Source organism: Sceloporus undulatus, chromosome 1 (assembly GCF_019175285.1).
Source record: "Sceloporus undulatus isolate JIND9_A2432 ecotype Alabama chromosome 1, SceUnd_v1.1, whole genome shotgun sequence".
Classification (NCBI taxonomy): domain Eukaryota; kingdom Metazoa; phylum Chordata; class Lepidosauria; order Squamata; family Phrynosomatidae; genus Sceloporus; species Sceloporus undulatus.
Genome location: NC_056522.1, coordinates 311,640,419 through 311,660,564, shown reverse-complemented (window position 1 = coordinate 311,660,564; position 20,146 = coordinate 311,640,419). Strand labels below are relative to the sequence as shown.

The 20,146-nt window shown below is 40.2% G+C and overlaps 1 protein-coding gene across 24 annotated transcripts in view; it reads right to left on the bottom strand.

The window, feature by feature from the left end:
- GPHN (gephyrin) overlaps positions 1-20,146 on the bottom strand; it is a 671,572-nt gene that overhangs the window by 325,176 nt on the left and 326,250 nt on the right. For 13 of the 24 annotated variants that reach the window (XM_042462503.1, XM_042462537.1, XM_042462555.1 and 10 more), the window contains 2 exons: positions 13,645-13,711; positions 2,448-2,720 (listed from right to left, as the gene is read on the bottom strand). In XM_042462503.1, coding sequence (XP_042318437.1) covers positions 2,448-2,720; positions 13,645-13,711 — 340 coding nt within the window. Of the gene's footprint in view, positions 1-457; positions 566-2,447; positions 2,721-13,644; positions 13,712-20,146 lie in introns of all 24 variants that reach the window. The other 11 variants (XM_042462461.1, XM_042462487.1, XM_042462481.1 and 8 more) reach the window with 1 other exon arrangement.

The following is a 20,146-nucleotide window of genomic DNA, read 5'->3' as shown; positions in this document are numbered from 1 at the left end:
ATACTTGACAAAATGAAAATGTTAATATTCTTTTAAAACCTGAATGGACCATTTATTTAGGAGGAAACACTGGCACACACACAGAAAAATCTATATAAATTACACAGTTAATATTTTACAAGCTATTATTTTACAAGCCAGAAAGGAGAACTAGAAAAGGATCAGTAAGTGGTAGGGAAATGTTAGTGATGGATAATCATTAACAGCATCTACCAGAAAAATCTGCCTGTAACACAAAGTTTGAACCTAGAAGCAACAGAAATTGTTAAATTAATATTTCACACCTAAAATAAATAATGTTATATGCTGCATAGCAATTTAGAACTTGCTTTCTCAGAAAACAGCAAAGTACAGTATGAATAAAATGATCAGCTGCATCTCCTTGTTATACAGAGAGAGGAGGCAGGCAGCATGTTGGCAGATATTCATGCAAAATCTTCTGGTAGGTGTGTCTTACCGGTTCTCCTGCACTGCCTGCTGTGTGATGGGAATAACAGATGAGACCAGGAATGGGATGTTCACCTTTTGCCATGATAGCAGCAGAACCGGTGTAGGATGGATGCTTCTAATGTATAATACATAACAACTATGAATATGATGACAGGAAAACATCAAACTAAACAAGCAAAATGACACAGAGGTAACATGGGTGAAAACAAGTGGAATACCTAAATGTCCAGTGTTCAAATGAGCACAACCAGTTTAGATCTCAGGTATTTTCTACTTTTAATGTTTTTTCACTTATATCTTGAAACATTCCAGGAGAGCAAATGGCTAACATTACAGTAGCCCCTTAGAGTTGGGTGTACTTGGGGATAGGAATCCTAATGCCCTAGGAGTAAATCTCCATCTGTCTCCACAGGAGTTTAAAGAGCACTTGATTCCTTCTCCTCTTGCAAAGCACAGGAATAGAAAAAGAGGCCTTATATTGAGACAAGCCACCAGTCCATACAGGCCTGTACTATCTACTCTTTAATGGTTAACTGAGAGGATTCTTTCTTAGCCCTAGTTGAAGAACTCCGCTATGCTCTGGAAAACTTCTAACTAGACCTGCTCCTGCATAGATTCTGAAATCTGAAATCCTATGATTAACTGGATATAGGTCTCACTGAACTCAGTGTGATTTACTCCTAAGTAGACATCCATAGAACTTTAGTACTGAACTCTGGCTGTAGAAGTTATGTAGCATTCAGTTCTAGGTTGTTGGGGCCAGATCTCTCAATTTCTGGTTCAATCTATGCATTGCTGGTATGCCAACTGGATGAAATGAGATTTAGCAAAAATCAATTCCTCAAAGAGAGAGCTAGGGGATGATATTACTAATAAAGACTGTCAACTTGGCATTTCAACTATGGCCCAAAACAGATGGGCCAAAAGGAGCAGTTTCCAGCTAATTCGAGGGTTCAGTGTGTAGATGACACACACCCCTGAAACAGTCAGAAGCTGCTCTGAGGCTGCCTAAGGTGGACCAAAACCATAGACAATGGGAACAATGAAAAACCACTCCTTGCCAGCAGTTTGTTTGGGACTGCAGTAGTGGCCCACTTCCGAAGCGGGCCATCCAGTAGTTGCAGTCACAGACTGATCAGGGGATCATTGGGGTTGGAGGCCACTCCAAGTCGCCTGTTTGCTTTGTCCCCAAATCTTCAGAGCTCATATGAAAGCAGATATTTACAACCTGAATTTTGACTGCTGCAACTGTATTTAGACAGACTATTCAATGTTCCTAGCTTTTTAAACAAATGAATGATTAGAGCAGGGTGGAGGGCATGATGGCTCTACAAACATTTCTATGGCACAGCTATTACAAAATAATGCTGCACTTCTTAAACAGGAGTGGGGAAACCTTAGGCCTCCAGATGTTTTAGACATGTTTCTAGAAGCCCTAGCCATCATGGGAAATGGTGAGGGATTATGGGGCTTGTAGTCCGAAAGATCTGGGTGTTCAAAGGTTATGAAGCTAATATTTATTTGGAACTACTATATTAGAACATAGTAGATGGCTAGAAGTAATTTTTTTTTTGGATTGAACAGAAGAGAGCCTTCCTGCCCTTTTCAACTTTACTGCTGCCCTTAGAACCAAATGAAACGTCATTCCTGATGGCCAAATGGGCCTCTGGAATTGTGCTGGATGCAGCGTGGAAGCTGTAGATGGAGAGAAGAACTGACAGAAATGAGAGGCTGCCTTTATTTGAGCAGAAATGCCTTACCCTTGTGCTAAGGCACTCTTAGATCTGTTGTAATATTTGATGTAAAATGGAAAAAAAAGGAGGAAAAAACCACACTGCACAGAAAACTTTGAATTATGTGATTAAATACCAAGATCATTTATGGCTGTATTTATAGATTGACAAAAATCATGTGCATTCCTGAAAGGTAACTAGGTGTTCAGAGAAAGTACCTGAGACAGAAACTTGTATGCCCCTTTGCCCAGCACCTCAACTCACCTTAGCTGCAATGGCTGCAGCAGTTATATGCGAGGAGGAACTATCCTCTGTTGAAGCAACTCCACTATCTTTTTTCTCTTCCTCCTCTTCCTCACACTGTACACCTTTGTCTTCTGTCTGCTTGTGTGGGCTGATGGTTGGAGGAGGAGAAAGAGGTGGTGGTGGTGAAGGTAGATCTTCAAGTTCATCATGCACCTCTTTTACTTTTACAATGGCATCCCGCAAAAGGTCAATGGCATGAGGTAGGGCTGGCAGTATAAACTGAAAACATTCCTGCGCACAATGAGAAAAATGACAATGAAGACTTACCTAGAAAATATCATAGCTACTGAGCAGTTCTAACATTAAAGTTGACTACAGATCTGATTATGTATGTTGTTTTTATGAGTGCAGTAGACACTTTTTGAATTCAATGAAGTTCATATTTAAATGTTTCTATTATCTTTACAATATCTGAACCGCAGAGTTTATCCTCTAGGTTTCTCTTTCTATGTTTTTCCCCTAATCACTTTACACATTCTGTAAACAGAAATGTTAGAGAAAGGAAGTGTTATACAGAGCTCTAGTATAAAAAGTATAATGTATTAAAAAGTATATTAAAATTTGTGTTTTCCTACCTATATTAGTCCAATATTTGTCTGCAACACTAGGATTTTTAAGAAACGATAGAATTCGCTTCAGTTATGGCATAAAAAAATGGTCCCCACCAAAACACAGTTAAATTGGTAAACATAATTTAAAGTATCAAGAAAATCCAGCAATCTCCCCCTGAAAGCATGATTGTGTTGCAACTTTAGCAAATGGTCAGGCTTTTATAGGGTAAGATGCTCCTTAGGATGCTCTCATTCTAGGCTGATTATGCACTCTTGTATTTAAAAGTTAACTCACTGGCAGACAACACAAAACTGAAGTCGCTACAACCCAGCTTAAACAAAAGATCTGAAAATCTTTAAGCTGACACTCTCATAGTAACATTAGTGAAACACTAATTCTCAGTTTCCAATATTATGTATATTTTTGATGGGCAACGTCTATGTCAGGTTTGATAAGTTAGAGGGCAGACATAAGAAAGACATTTTACAAAGCCTATTGTGGTAAGTCCAGTTACTGGAATTCTAAGCTAAGTAGCTTTCCATGTGACTTAAAATTTATTTCTTATAGATGCTGCACCCCACATTTTAAAATTAGTACATTTTTTTTATCCCAACAATCTCTTCAGCTACCAAATTTGTAACTCCATGAACTAGTTTGCAAGAATACCATGGGGGACCTTGTTAAAGGCCTTACTGAAATCAAGATATACTACGTCCACAGAGTTCTCTTCATCTACCAAACTTGTAGCTCCATCAAAAAAAGAGATAAAATTAGTTTGGCATGACTTGTTTTTGAGAAACTCATGTTGATTTTCAGTAATCACAACATTCCTTTCTAAGTGCTTAATGATCTGTTCAATGATTTACTATAGAAGCTTTCCTGGTACTGATGTCAAGCTGACTTAACATGGTAGTAATTATTTGGCTCCTCCTTTTCCCACTGTTTGAAGACGGGTATAACATTTGCCCTCCTCCTGTCTGCTGGAACCTCTCCTGTTCTCTAGGATTTCTCAAAAGTTGTTGTTAGTGGTTCTCAGATTACTTCTGCCAGCTCTTTTCATACCCTTGGATGTAGTTCATCTGGCCCTGGAGGCTTGAAGTCATTTAGAGTAGCCATGTATTCCTGTATCACCCATTTAACTATCCTGTGTTGCATCTTCCCTACTGCATCATCTGATCTGTTTTCCCCAGGTTGAGCACTGCTCTCATTTTGGAGTAAAGGAAATAATGAATTGTTTTGCTTGTTCTTTGTCCTCTGTTAACATTTTGCAATCTTCTCCTCGCAGTGACCTTACAATTTCTTTGTCCTTGCTTTTACTATGGACATAACAAAAAACATTTTAATTATTTTTTAACCTCTCTAGGAAGCCTGAGCTTGTTCAGTGCTTTAGCTTTTCTAACTTTCTCCCTACATGAGCTGGCTATTTGTTTGAATTCTTCTTTGGTTATTTCCCCTTTTCCATTTCTTATACATGTCCCTTTTAAATCTCAGCTCAGTTGAAAGTTCTTTAGACAGCCATCCTGATTTCTTTAGACATCTCCCATTTTTCTCCTTGAAACTGTTTGAAACTGCATTTTAATATTTCACTTTTAAGAAACTCTCCTCCATCACAAACTCCCTTTCCCCCCTGACTACAGGATCCCCCCCCCCCCCCCCGTATTTCTCTAACTTATCACTTCCAATCCATTAACCAGGTCATCATTGTTGATTAGGATCAAATCTAAAATAGCTGATCTCCTTGTTATGTCTGCCACCTTCTGAATAGTGAAATTATCTGCAAGGCAATTGAGGAATTTGTTGAAACTGACATTTGGTCTTATTTACTGGGAGAATTTGACTTATTGACTTATTTATTGACTGAATTTGAATTTGACTTCCAACAAATATCAGGATACTTGAAGTCCTTTGTTACTACTACATCTCCTTTCTTGAATGTATTGCCATCTGTTCCAGGAAGGTTTCATCCAAGTGCTCAGTTTGGCTTAGAGGTCTGTGGTAGACCCCACCACCAAGACATCCCTGCTCCTTCTCTGGCCTCTTAATTTTTGCCCAAGCAGTTTCAAGTCATGAAATTCTTTATAAGTGTAAACATTTTTGACATATAATGCTACTCTTCCCCCTTTACTGTTTGGTCTATTTCTTCTTGCTCTCCTTTTTTCTTCTTAAAACTGGAGTTGGGATAACTGACTACATGGGAGATATTCAGAATAATACAGCTTGAGTCTCCATTATCCTGAATTCTGCAATCCAAAATACTCCAAAAACCAAAACATTTTTTCATGGATGATTCAGATAGTGACATCTTTACTTTCTGATGGTTCAAAGTACATAAACTTTGTTTCATGCACAAAATTATGAAAAACATATAAAATTATGTTCAGGCTATGTATATAAGGTGTATATAAAACACAAATGAATTTTGTATTTAGTCCTGGGTCAGTTCTCCAAGATATATCATTATGTGCAAATACAGGGATTCCAACACCAACCCCCTGCCAAATCCAAATCACTTCTGGTCTCAAGCATTTAGGATAACAGATATTCAACTTGTAATCTATTAGATTTCTAATAATCCTTCATTTTATCAAAGTACCTAGATACTTCTATTCCAACTCCACTTACTATTGATCTCTTCCGTTCTCACCAACCTACTAAGAACAGAGGAACAAAAAATGCCATATTTTTTTCTGATTCAAACAAAAACACCATCTAGTCCAGAATCCTGACCGACACATATTGACAGACACCTTTTCCTTGAATTTGTCCAATACCCCTTTAAAGCAACCTAACTTAGTTGCCATTTCCATATCCTATGGCAATGAATTCTATATATAATATTATGTCTTGTGTGAAGTAATCATTCCGTCTGCCTTTAATCTACTGACAGTTAATTCACATCATGTCTCTGTGTGTGAGTGTGGGGGGGGGGGAGAGGGAGGAAGAATGGCTAGGCAAAGGAACTAGGAATAACCATCTTTTGTACTGTCGGGTCCACTCAAATCACCACAAAATAGGAGCACCAAAACACCATTGCAATCACTGAATCAATTATTCTTTGTGTATTCACCCAGCTGACTGATGTTACTAATGTGCTGGTAGTGGTGGTGGGAATTTAGAGAATATGTCTATGGAGGTATAGAATGGAACAGAAGAAATCTTTGGTTTTGGTTCATAAACAGCATGGCTGTTTTTCAATGGAAGAGGAGGTAGTTTTTTTGCTTTTCTGGACCTCTGAATTCTTGAATGATGGGAAAGATAGAACCTTTTCACACTACCCAGTTATAACACTATGATTCCACTTTAAACACCAAGGTCCCACTCTATGGAATCCTGGGAATTGGAGTTTAGTGAAGGGCATTTAGAATTCTAAGCCTGAAAGTCCCTTTAGTGCCTCAGCAGACCACAAACCCCACGACTGTAAAGGATGCAGCCATACATCCTTTACACAATTGTATAGTGTGAAAGGGTCCATAGATACATAGTGGCTTGGAAGACCAGGCTTTGCAAAGCTACAAGATAATCATAATAGACCATAATTCTGTAGTGGAGCTACAATTTGGATATGTTCAATAGCACTATGCCTAGGTTTTCCCTCCTTTCGTCTTTTAAAAAACCTTTCACTGTGACATCATTTTATATGTCACTTCCTTTTCTTCTTAGGGTAATTTTTATTTTTTGAATTTTCTTGGACAACCAACAATTAATCCTGGATCAATCATCCACCTCCCGTGAGCCTTCAGAGACCCATCCCTTATAATAGACAGCTGTTCCTCAGCATAAGGCCAGTCCAATTCTAAGCTGCATCAACACAAGTTTAGTGTCCAAATCAAGGGAGGTAGAAGTGCTACTCTATTCTGCTTTGGTCAGATCTTATCTGGAAAACAATGTCCAGTTATAGGCACTACAGTCCAAAAGGGATATTGACAAAGTGAAACATGTCTGGACAACCAAGATGTTTAAAGGTCTTGAGACCGAGCTGTATGAAAAATGTATTAGGAATCTGGTTGTATCTAGTTTTGAAAAGAATAGACTGAAAGGAGCTATGATAGCTATCTTTACATTTGTATGCAAAGGGAACTTGTAGCACGTTTGAGACTAACTGAAACAAAGAAGTTAGTAGTATGAGCTTTCATAGACATGAGACTAACTCCTTAGATGCATGCTATCTTTAAATTTGTAAGGGATGATGTTTACGTTATAGAGTAACCTTGTTTCCTGCTGTTTCAGAGACTAGGACACAATGCAATGGATTTAAATTAAAAGGAAAAAAAAAGATTCCACTCAAACATTGGGAATAACTGGATGGTAAGAGCTGTTTGATGGGGGAATACATTGATTTTGAGGGTAGTGGACACTCTTTCTTTGAAGTGTTTTGAACAAAATTTGGATGATCACATCTCAGAAGTGCTGAAGATGTATTTTCCTGCACTGACAGTATATTGAACTAGATGGCCCTCGAGGTCCTTTCCAACTCTATCATTCTATGAAATTTACTGAACTTATACGTTGTCCCATGTCAACTCTTGTTACAGTGTTCTACTCACTGAGGCAAAGAAAACATGTGTAGGGCAGGCAAAATTTCTTCTGGAGTTTCTTCAGGGTTATAAGGTATATTTTCCAGTCTGCTTAACAAATGGAGAGATAGAACCCACCATCCTATAAATTCTTCTAGAAAATGATGGGAAAGGCAAAACAACAGCAAATTCTGAAGAAAGTCAGGCTTCTTACTTGTAGCCTAAGCTCCTCAAGTGATTATTATTATTATTTTTATTATTATTAACCTTTATTTATAAAGCACTGTAAATTTACACAGTGCTGTACATACAATCTTTTAAATTAGACATGATCTTTTCACAGTCACATGCATCAGATCTGTGCCTCTGGGAAATGTCTACAGCTTAGAGAAATGGAGCTGGCATTATAGTCCCACTCCTTAAGATATGCACATAACCTCTCATGTCAAATGCATATTTTTTAGGGTTGGTGAAACATCTTTTTACTAAATTGATTAACTGGCACATGTCAGACAATCAAATTATACATTTGCAATAGAGAAATAAGTTTTAGGTTGTATAGCTGCACAGAATACTGCCTGAAAAACACTGCTTACAGTAAAGCAATCCATCTTGTTTCTTTGTGATTTCACTGCTGGCTCACCTAAGGAAAACTAGCTTTTCTGTATGGTATTTACTATGGCGGAATAGATGCCATATAAGCACCACACTGAGCATAACAACATGCAAAGAATCACTGTGCTTATCTTATCTCCTCTTATTTCTATAAATACAAGAGTGTGGGAGATGTTAAGGATCCAAAAAGGAACCTCCATTACAGCTATCTTTGGACTTAGACTTTGTTTCCAGTTGAGGACTCGCATTTAACTAATTCTGCAAGTTGATATAATTGTCTGAGGTTCTACTAAGTGTCTGTGGAAAAGAAAGCTCCACCAGATTATAAGACTACAAGAGATGATGGAGTTAGTCAGCCTTTCAGTGGCATGGCTGGTCCAAAATCCATCTGGGAACCTCCTGGTGTATGCTGCTAGATAATCATTGTCTGTCACAGTTGGGGTGGTAGTGGAGCTACACTTAGAAATGGTTGCATCGTAAGGAACTACTTGTATAAGGAGATATTGGATATTTTAATATTTTTTTAAGGATTTATATCCCGCCTTCCTTCCACAATGGGATTCAAGGCTGGTTGTTTCCTTACATACACTTGTTAAAAGCACAACCAGTAGTTCAACTGAGTTGCATCAGCATAATGCCTAATACAATCCCGTCTATCATCATAAAAAACATGAGTAAACTAGCTGAGAGGCACTCTACTGCAAGAGCTCGGAAAGGCTATGTGATTGTCTGGATATTAGTAGTTCACACTTTGCTGCAAGAACAGAATCTTCATCTCCTGGTCAGACTCAATCATTAAGCTGGCACCATCTAAAAATATGTGCGTTCCAATTATGGAGTACACAGGCTAAATATTATGTAAGCATGTACATTACATACACATAAAACATCAAATCAAACAGACACTGATTAAAACAATTCAGTCTACCCTACTGAATGTTTCTTGTCATTCTAAAGTATTTTCTCCTTTCTCATTCACGGCTCTAGTTATCACATTTTGTGATACCCAAGATAGAAAAATGAAAAACTGCTATTTCCCACAACCACTGTTTCAAAACCAAAACATTCTTTGTTCCAGCAATTTTCCTATTTTATGTTTATTCATCTTGCTAGGTAGCTATTTGATTTATATTCTCCCTAGAATTGAGGTGCAAGGCATTGATCATAATAAAGTTCTAATAGAAACATAACAACTTACACGTGTTAAAATAAAATAGATTATATTATTAAAACAACAATTAGTATTAACAGTCTACACTAATGATAAAGAGTTAAATACTACGTCCATTAAATAAACAGTATATCTATTTAATAATCTCTGTCTGTAATTGTCAGTTTGTTACTGAAAGTCTGCTTGAACAGAAAGATCTTTGTCAGCCAGAAAAAGAACAGTACTGTAGATAAAAAGACATAATTACATTGCTGGAGGAACCAAAGTGTTACACTCAGATAGAAATTTCATTCTACATTCCAATCTTATACCAGTTCATACACATACACAGAGCCTTTCAACATTTTAGTAAAACATGCCTACTATTGTATATCACCCATAGTATTTATAAGCTACAAATGAACAATACCATACTTTCTTAGATAAGTATCAGACAACTGTTTACATAGGAAACATATATTGTTCTTTTGTTTCACAAATATACATATTTACATATTGATATCTGTATAGGAGTTTCAACTAGACATTGATTTGTATTTTTTTTAAAAAAACAAATATTACTTCCCATATTCTGCATTGTTACATTTGCCTGACTCAGTCATATATATATTAGTTACAGCTATAACCTGCAATGATATAGATACATATACAGTGGTACCTCGGGATACGAAATACCCAGGTTACGAATTTTTCGGGATACGAAAAAATCCCATAGGGATTTATTGTTTCGGGTTACGAAACTTTTTTCGGGTTACGAAAAACTCCGCGCTATTTTAAATGGAGCCGCGGCAGAGCCGCGGCAGAGCCGCGGCTTTTTCCCCATTAGCGCCTATGGGTTTTCGGCTTACGAAGGCTTTTCGGGTTACGAAAGCGGCCGCGGAACGAATTATTTTCGTAACCCGAGGCACCACTGTACCACCAAATTTACCTGTAAGTATTTGTGTGGAAGATATGCATATACATAAACCACTGACGTAAAATTTTGTGGTATCCATGTTACTTTGGTGTTCATGCTGACATGTCAAATGCCATACAATTTTACTATCTTGTAAAAATTAACACTGATTCTAGTGCTTGGTTACCTATTTTAAACAAGAACAAAATGAAATAGGAACACAAAGCTGGGCTACCCACATAAAAGAAAGAAAGAAAGAAAGAAAGGCCCATTACAGACCGCCCAAAAGGGGCGGTCTTGGCCCGCTGCCGGTTGCAGCGCGGGGAAGCTGCTGCAGCCAAACCACGCAACTCCCCCACGCTGTAAAAAAGGAGCGCGAAAATCGCGCTCCTTCCGGCAACCCGGAAGAGACGTCGCAAGTGCCAAAGCGCACACTCGTGACGTCTCTTCCAGGTTTGGACGTCCGGATGCACAGCGTCCGTTACGTCAAGATGGCCACACCCATCTGTATAGGGCGCCACCATCTTGACGTACGGAATATGCGCGAGGGGCAAGGCGCATCCGGAAACGCTGCCCATCGCGCGTATTCACGGCGCGACGACGGCGCCACTTAGGCCCGTCTATAACGCGCCAAAGAAAGAAAGGAAGTCCTCTCTATAGTCTTTAGGTGCATACCAGTCTTGTGAGTAGATGTATTATTTATATTAATAATAATTGCTAAAAGCTAATTTTCTGTAGCATCCCATATGATAAATGGGGAGAAGAGTTAGAATATCCATAAAAGAGAAAGACAGAGATAAAAAGGGATTACAAAAATGACTGTCTAGATCAGGGGTCGGCAACCTACGGCCCGTGGGCTGGATTCGGCCCGGCGAGGCCTTGGGACTGGCCTCAGCCTGGTCCTGCCGCTGATTGCCGCCCCCGTCGCAGCTTCCGCACCACTCCGGGCGCCATTTTGAGTTCGGCCCCCCAGTTGTCTGAGGGACAGCAACCCGGCCCCGGGCTCAAAAAGGTTGCCTACCCCTGGTCTAGATGGCAGCTGTTCTTCTTCACAAGAATGGTAACATTCATATATCATATTATTAAGTCCAAGAGTAGCTGAAATCTGGCTCCAGGTTTGTGAAAGGTGATGGCAAGATGCAGATTTATGAGCCTCTTTCATTAGAGAGCCATCCTGATTGTGGGTTTACCAAATGGGTATGGAAACTACCCATTTTAAATTTCCCACAATGCCCTAGAGTAACACTCTATCTGACACTCTAAGGCAGACTGGGGCAATGAAAATGGTTGGTGGCTTTAGAGATTTAACTGCCACTGTCAGGAGAGACTATAGTCAGGATATGGGCAGGCAGAGCCAAAACAGGGATCAGTGCCACTTGAGCCTCAGCATGTGCTAACACCAGTGGACCCGACCTGAGCACCCCGACAGTCACAGCAGCACAAGGGTGCTGAGTATTAATGCTGTTGGAAGATCAGGCATGAGCATGTGTGCATGCTTCTTTTTCCTCCTTCTCATGTCCCTTGCTTCAAATTACTGAGTAATTAATCCACACCACAGTTGCAAAGCAGTATCAAAGCATGGTTTGTACACTTTGGAAGACTAACTCAAAACACTGCTTGCCAATCTGTAAGTACAACAAAATAGTTGGATAATCTAGCAAATGTTCTATTAAGCCAGCCAGTTAAGTAGTGAGGAAAGAATCTATGTGAACATGGCCACATTATTCAATATAAAGCACACAGGCAAGTACACAAATGACCCATATGTGTGAGTCAAAGAGACCACAAAGAAAAATGGGGAAATGCCTGAAATAACAACAACAACAACAACAACAACAATTTATTTATACCCCGCTTTTCAGCCAAAAGGCTATCATGCTGCTAGAGCTTTAATAGCTTAATCATGGAAGGTCATGTTATTTAAAATGTGTAGTCCAGTAATGACTTAGTGGTTTTCAAACGTCAACCAGCAAGCCCATGGGGAGTGGGGTAAGTCAGAATCAGGACTGTAGCATTTTCTTTTTAAAAAATTCTTGCTACCTACTGACATCACAGTCCTGAGTTCTGATGAACATTCCCTCTGAAATTGCTATCTAACATGGAAGAGATCTAGTTATTGGTGCCAATGGACTGTGGCATACAATAAACGGTTAATCAATTCTCTTGTCTTCCTGACCTAGACAGAAGTCAGATGAAAGCTCCAAATTCCAGCAATACTAGAGTACTTACTATCTCAGGAAAAACTATGCCAGGCCTATCAGCAGCAGAGGACCTGCAGATGAGGCCCCCAATTCAGCTGGCCTGTTTTCACCACCAGGGAATGCTGATGTCAGAAGGTGGAGATGGTAGCAAGAAGTCACTTATACTTTTATGTCTTGAGGTCTAATAAATTTCAGTTACATCTACAATGAGTTTGGGAGAATAAGCTACATAAAAGAAGACACTTGCTGGGACATAGGTCCAATAGTCATGCAATCCAGCTTCTTGCTCCTGTCTTCCATCCTGGCTGACCACTATACTGCTACCTGGACATCGGCTACTACGTTGTTTCCATTACCTTTTTGGACCTCACTTCCTATCTTATCGCTGGAATCCTGCCTACACTTAGGCTGCTCGACTGTGCTTGACTTTGCCTTTGAGTGGCCCATGCCTATTTTCAGACTGGACTGCCATGTCTGATCTCAGTTTTGCTTCAATTCTTTGTTTCTTTTTTCTTCATTTTCCATATAATCACAGCAAACCCCTCTTTGTTTCTTGACTGCCCTGATACCTGACTGAGAACACACATCTCTGGGGCTTGGGAGCTTGGCCAGTCCCACCCTGAGTTTGTCTTCCCCCTTATTTCTTGTTCAAAGACTAAGGCAGGATCAGTCCATGGCAGGACACTTTCTGACACACAGAATTCCTAATTTTGATCCATCACATATTGCACCAGCTATTAGGGTTTAAGAAAGAGTCACACATAATGAAATTGGATTTCATGTAATGTGTAGCTTAGCCCTGATACATTCTATATAAACCCAATAATGTCATGCCTTAATCTAGTCATCTGTACCACACTCAAAACATCTGTCTGATATACACAAAAGAATCTGTACAGAATGGCTTTCTCTCACATTTTAACTGAGGGTTGAGGTCTCTAATTAATAGTAGACATTTAGATACTTAAAGGGGGAAAAAATCTCAGTGAACAAACAGTTCCTTCTTTTGATAACCTGAAGTAGGATGCAATTTTTCACAGGATGAAACTAGTGTTCAATAAAATAATTCTCACCCTTTCCTTTTCATTTCACCACTTCACTAATAACTGCACAATGTTCATAAGTTTTAGAAAAAACAATAAACAAAATTATTCAACTTCCATTGAATTATAATATTTACTGTCTTCTCCCATAGTATATTGCTCACCTGTGACCCTTTCTTACTACCTGGAAGGTTAATTATGAGAGTCTTCCCTCTGATTCCACATACAGGTCTGGAAAAGAGAAAGAGAGAGAGTGCTGAAAAACAATGCATGGGAAAGATTTATCAGGAATGATTAATCAGACATAAATGGCTAATGGTTAAAGCAGGTGAAAGGACGTGTTCAACAGAAATTAATGAATGGATTCCATTGTTCTTGCCTTATTTGATTTATAAATATTAGGTAAAGGTAAAGGTATTCCCCGTTGACAAGGTTGCCTAGTTGTGTCTGACCACAGGAGGTAGTGCTCAACTCCGTTACTAAGCTGAAGAGCCAGCGTTGTCATAGACTACTCTGTGATCATGTGGCCAGCATGATCGCACAGAACACTGTTTACCTACCCACTGGAGTGGTACCTATTTATCTACTTGCATTTGCATGCTTTTGAACGGCTACGTTGGCAGAAGCTGAAACTAGTGATGAAGGCTCACCCCATCATGTGGCACCCGGGCCTCCAACTGCCAACCTGCTGATCTTGCAATCAACAGTCAGCATCTTAACCACTTGAGCCACTGCATCCCGCTTACAAATATTAAGTAGGCCTAAATATTCTAAAGGCACCAGATTCTGTCTGACCTTGAAAGGTAAGCATGGTCAACCCTGGTTAATACTTGGATAGGAGACCACAAACGAATACAAGAGGCAGTAGGCTATATTTCAGAGGAAGGAACAGGCAAAACTGCCCCAGAGTATTCCTTGCCTAAGAAAACCCCTGCAAAATTCATGGGGTTGCCACAGGTGAACAGGCAATGTGAAGGCACACACATATGCACAGAGAAGAGTTCCATTGATATATAAATGCTATAAATCTAAAAGCTTTCTCAAATTGACAACAAAAGTAGTTTACCAAATTGTTTGGTCACAGTTATCAAGTTAAATAATTAGGCAGTGATGGACAGGATGTGCCTTCAAGTCAACTCCAATTTATGACATTCATATCACAGGTTTTTCTTGGCCAGATTCATTCAGAGGAGTTTTGCTTTTGACTTCCTCTAAGGCTGGGAGAGTATGACTTGCCCAAGATCACCTAGGGAGTTTCCATGGCTGACTGAGGATTTAAACCTTGGGCTCCTGCAGTCCTAGCTGTTGTTGTAAGTCTTCAATCATTTGTGATTTGTGGCGACCCAAAGGTTTTTTTTTTTTTTTTTGGCAGAATTTGTTCAGAAGGTATTAGTATTATTTTCTTATTTTATTTGTTTATATCCTGCCTTCCTCCCAGAACAGGGCCTCAGATGTTTGCCTTTGAGGTTGAGAAAGTGTGATTTGTCCAAGGTCATCCAGTGGGTTTCCATGGCCGATTTGAACCCTGGTCTCCCAGTGTCCCAGTTCAACACTCAAACCACTTCACCATGCTGGCTCTCAGAGTCCTAGTCCAAAACCCAAACCAGAATACCATGTTCATTCTCTAGGATATAGTCAGTGCTCCCTTTGGAAGGCAAATCAATAAAATGCTTGAATTCAAGCACTCTGTATTAGATTTAGAGGGATGGTACGTGGATGGTACGTTCCTTAATGATGTTTTATGGACACTGTTCCCACCAGTCAAGTAGAATGCTGTAGTCTCTCCTTTTAAATACATAACTACAGCATCACATCAGCAGAATCAGTCTGTTCTTTCCATAGTAAAAAGGAAGAAAAAGGAACAATTTCAATTAGTATGTTAGTATTTCTGCTATTGAGAAAAAATACTTGAGTAGAAAAGCAGCATTACTCTGTTGAATATTACTTTTTCTCTTAGCTGTACATCTAAATTTACACCGACAGCCCACATTTAAGTAGGATTTCCAAGTGGAGGACACTCTCAGGAGCCCACCAATACATCAGGCTGGGCACTGGAGAACGACAGCTCTTCTCATTCACAGAAATAAAGAGGCCAGCAGAGCACTGGGGAGTACTTGTCTGTGCACACTCTATATTTTGTACAAAGAAGTCTTCAGAGAAAAGAATCAAGTGGACAACTGATCTGGATGCACAGATCTCCAAAGTACTGGCAGAAGACTATCTTGGTGGGATAAGGAGTCATGTGACTGTCAACCCTCTTGTTCCACTGAGTGAGGGGACACTACCCAATCTGCCTTGTGAGAGGTCTGACATACATTTGGTGGAGCAAGTCAAAGTGAACATTAGACAAATCTTTTGCCTCCTCTTGTTCCCCCCCCTCAAAAAAAAAGGTTTGGAATATCTGTTCAATCTTTACTAACTGCTACCTCCTCTCTTTGTCTCAAACTTCTACTATTCCAAAAGTATATATGGTCACACAACCATACACATCTACTCAAAAGTAAGCAAAATGACATACAAAGTGCTTACTCCCAGGTAAGTAACTGTGGAGCATGTCAAAGTAGTGAAGAGGAAAGAAGTGTGTTAAGGTATAACGAATAAAATAGGAACGACTATCTTGCTGATTTGGACTGATGTTAGAAATAGTATTTTTTATGGTAGAAGAGAGGAGAACACATGTGGACATTGGAAGAAATGGGATGGCAAAACTAATTCAAAGAAAGGAATAGCTTTACTACTTCTAAACTACAGAAAGGTAAAACAAAGTGGCTAGAAAGACAAAGTAGCTCTGAAATTCTAACAAAGCAACAGAATGAAGAAATCAAAGTCACAGGAAAGTACCACTGTTGGGGAATCCATTTGTGGGGAGCAGCTGAAAGAGCCATAATTATTCAATTAACTCTTCCTGAACAGTCAGAAACAGCCTATAAAACCTGAAGACAACCACCAGTTTGCATGTAACTGCCATTCTAGACAATGTCATTTCATGTGTGGAATAAAAAATATGGGATAAAGCACAATACTCACTAACCTATGGATACTAAGCAGCAATACCATTTGAGTTTGCTTCACCTTCAACATGGCATCCCTTCAAATATTTAAAAATGGCTATCATATCACAGTCTTCTCTTCTCCAAGTTAAACATTCCCAGCCCCCTAAGCCATTCCCTTACCATCCTGGTTGCTCTCCTCCGAACACATTCCAGCTTGTCAACATCCCTTTTGAACTGTGGTGCCCAGAACTGGACACAGTATTCCAGGTAAGAGATCATCAAAGCTGAATACAGTGGTACTATTACATACCTTGACCTGGACACTATGCTCCTTTTGATGCAACCCAGAACTGCATTGGCCTTTTTGACAACTACACCACACTGTTCACTCATATTCAACTTGTGGTCTACTAAGACCACTGGATCCTTTTCATAGGTACTTTCGTCAAGTCAGGTGTCACCCATCCATATTTGTGCACAGTGGGCCCTTGGTATCTGCTGGGATTTGGTTCCGGGATTTGCTGTGGATACCAAAGTTCATGGATGCCATTCAATACAGTCCCATTAAATACATTAAATACAGTGGCACAGTGAAATAGTGATTCATATAAAATGGTAAAATCAAGGTTTGCTTTTTGTAATTTATACTGTATTGTTAAAAATGAATCTGTAGATAAAGAATCTGTGGATACTGAGTGCTGCCTATATTTCATTTTTCATAAGTATTGTATACTTTACATTTATCCTTGATGAAATTCCTTCTGGTAGTTTTTGTCCAGCTTTCCAATCTATTAAGGCCCTTCCAGCCCACTTCCAAATATATTTCAAACTGCTCATTTTGACAAAGCCTTAATTTACATGGGATCAGGTTAACTGGAAGACTACCTCTTCTTGCATGAACATAGTGTTAAGATCTCAGGTACTCTTTTATTTCCTGAGCAGAGACATGTGTCTGCTCCTCCTTTGTTTTATTTTCACTACTAAGTGATCTTTCAAAACTCCCTAGGTCTTTTAAATGTTTGGTGAGCCTTAAGCAGTCATTTTGGTGTATTCTGTGTCTTGCTGTAACTTGTTCTACTGTGATTTCCATTATTTAATGTTTTTAAATAATATCTTTTCTGTCCCTTGCAAGTCTCTCAATGATACAATGAGCCCCAAACAAGATATTTGTGTCAGCCAGAAATTCTAAAATCTATGGTCAGGTAATGCATTTACTAGGACCCATCAGAAATGCACAGCACTGTGAGTGCAAACTTTTGAGATTTCCACACCAGACAAGCAAGATATTACATAAAAATTGGTGACAAACATCTTTATCAGTGACTTGGACAAAAGAATAGAGGGCATGCTTATCAAATTTGCAGATGACACCAAATTAAGAGGAACAGCTACTACCCCAGAGGAGAGCATCAAAATTCAAAATGACCTTAATAGATTACAAAATTGGGCCAAAGCTAACAAAATGAATTTCTGCACTGAGAAATGTAAGGTATTGAACTTAGAGCAAAAAAAATAAAAAATAAAATAAAATGCAAAGATATAGGATGGGGGGCCACCTGGCTTAACAAGACAACATGTGAAACAGATCTAGGAGTACTAGATCTTTCGGCCTGTGAGGGAGGGAATTAGTCTGGCCCAGCTCCATCAGGGCTAGGCTGAAGAAAGAGGCTCCTCCCTCCATAACTGTCATCTTTCGGCCTGGGAGGGAGAGAATTAGGCTGGCCCAGCTCCACCAGGGCTAGCCTGGAAGAAGAGCCCTCCCTCCAGTCCATCTGCCTTGGTCCTGGCCTCAGAGGGAAAGAAGAACTGCTGGACCTGATCCCCTTCCCCCCCTCAACATTCCCTTCTCCTTTTGTGTCATGTCTTTTTAGATTGTAAGCCTGAGGGCAGGGAACCGTCTATTACCCCCTCTGTTGTAAGCTCCCCGGATTCCCAGTGATTGGGCGGCATATAAATAAATCATATTATTATTATTATTACACCATAAGTAAAATATGAGTCAGCAATGTGATCTGGCAGCTAAAAAGGTCAATGCGATTCTAGGCTGCATCAACAGAAGTATAGGGTATAGTATAGTGGGGAAGTAATAGTGCCACTCTATTCTGCTTTGGCCTCACCTGGAATCCTGTGTCCAGTTCTGGGCACCACAATTCAAAAAGGATATTGACAAGCTGGAGCATTTCCTGAGGAGGGCGACCAAAATGGTGAGAGACTTAGGAAGCTGGGTATGTTTAGCCTGGAGAAGTGATGGTTAAAAGGTGATATAATAGCCCTGTTTAAGTATTTGAAGGGGTGTCATACTGGGGATGGAGCAAGCTATTAAGAGGAACTTCCTGACAGTGAGAGCTGTTTGACAGTGGAACAAACTCCTTTGGAAAGTGGTGGAGTCTCCTTCTTTGGAGGTCTTTAAACAGGCTGGATGGCCATTTGTCTGGGGTGCTCTGATTCTGTACTCCTGCATGGCAAAATGGGGTTGAACTGGATGCCCCTTGTGGTCTCTTCCAACTCTATGGCGGGTTACAAACCGCCATTAGAGACGTCCTGAGGACATCCCAGTTTGAAAAAGGGGCGTCTCTTCTAGACGCCCCTTACCCTATCACGGACTCAGTCTGTACAAAATGGCGGTGCCCTGTTCATACGGGTGCCACCATTTTGACGTAGCGGATGCTCTGCGTCCACACATGGCACACCAGAAGTGACACCGCGAGTGCGCCCTTTGGCACTCACGACGCCTCTTCCGGGGCCTGAGAAGGAGCGCGATTTCCGCGCTCCTTCTCTGCAGCGTCCGGGACCCGCGCCGTTTAAAGGCTGCGGTTCCCGGACGCTGCAAGTGGAGGCGGAGCCAGACCGCTGCTTCTCAGCGGTCTGTAACGCGCCCCCGATTCTAGGAAAAAACCTGATGGTCAGAGTCTTTAAATATAGTAGGCTCTCGGTATCCGTAGATTTGCCATCCATGGATACCAGCATCCACTGACAGCAAACCCATGTGAGGGAGGGGCAGTAGATGAGGAAGAGGAGAAGGAGTAAGAGGAAGCGGGGTGGAAGAGGAGGAAGAGGAAGAGGAGGAGGAGCAGGCAGTAGCAGCAAGAGTCAGAGGAGGAGGAAGGAAGAAGAGGAGGAGTCAAGCCTTCCGATACAATCACATCTATTCAGACCCACAAGACAGCAATGCCAAACTCATGGAATTACAACAATTATTCCTCAAGCTGCAATATTTACCATATGAAGCAAAAACAACAAATAAATAAGGTAAGACTTATACCCAAGACTAATCTATTACAGAACAGACTGAAGAGTGCAAAATGACAGAATCCCACTAGTGGTGACATACAGCTCCCATTTGAAACCACTCAGATGTATCATCAACAAACTACAACCCATTCTTGACAAATGCTGCCCACTTGAGACTCTTGGTAGCAGGCCTTTATTCACCTAAAGGTTTGAGGCCTCCAAACCTCAAACCGTTACTCACCTACAGGACACACAACACAGATGTGGACACTGGTAGAAAGCCTTGCCACAAACCCATATGCCAACTCTGTAAACACATTTATTCAGGAAATGTCATCACAGGACCTAATGACATCACCCACAATATTAGATGGACTTCCACTCGCTCATCCTCCAATGTGATTTATGCCATGTTATGTCAAAAACACCCTTTAGCATTCAA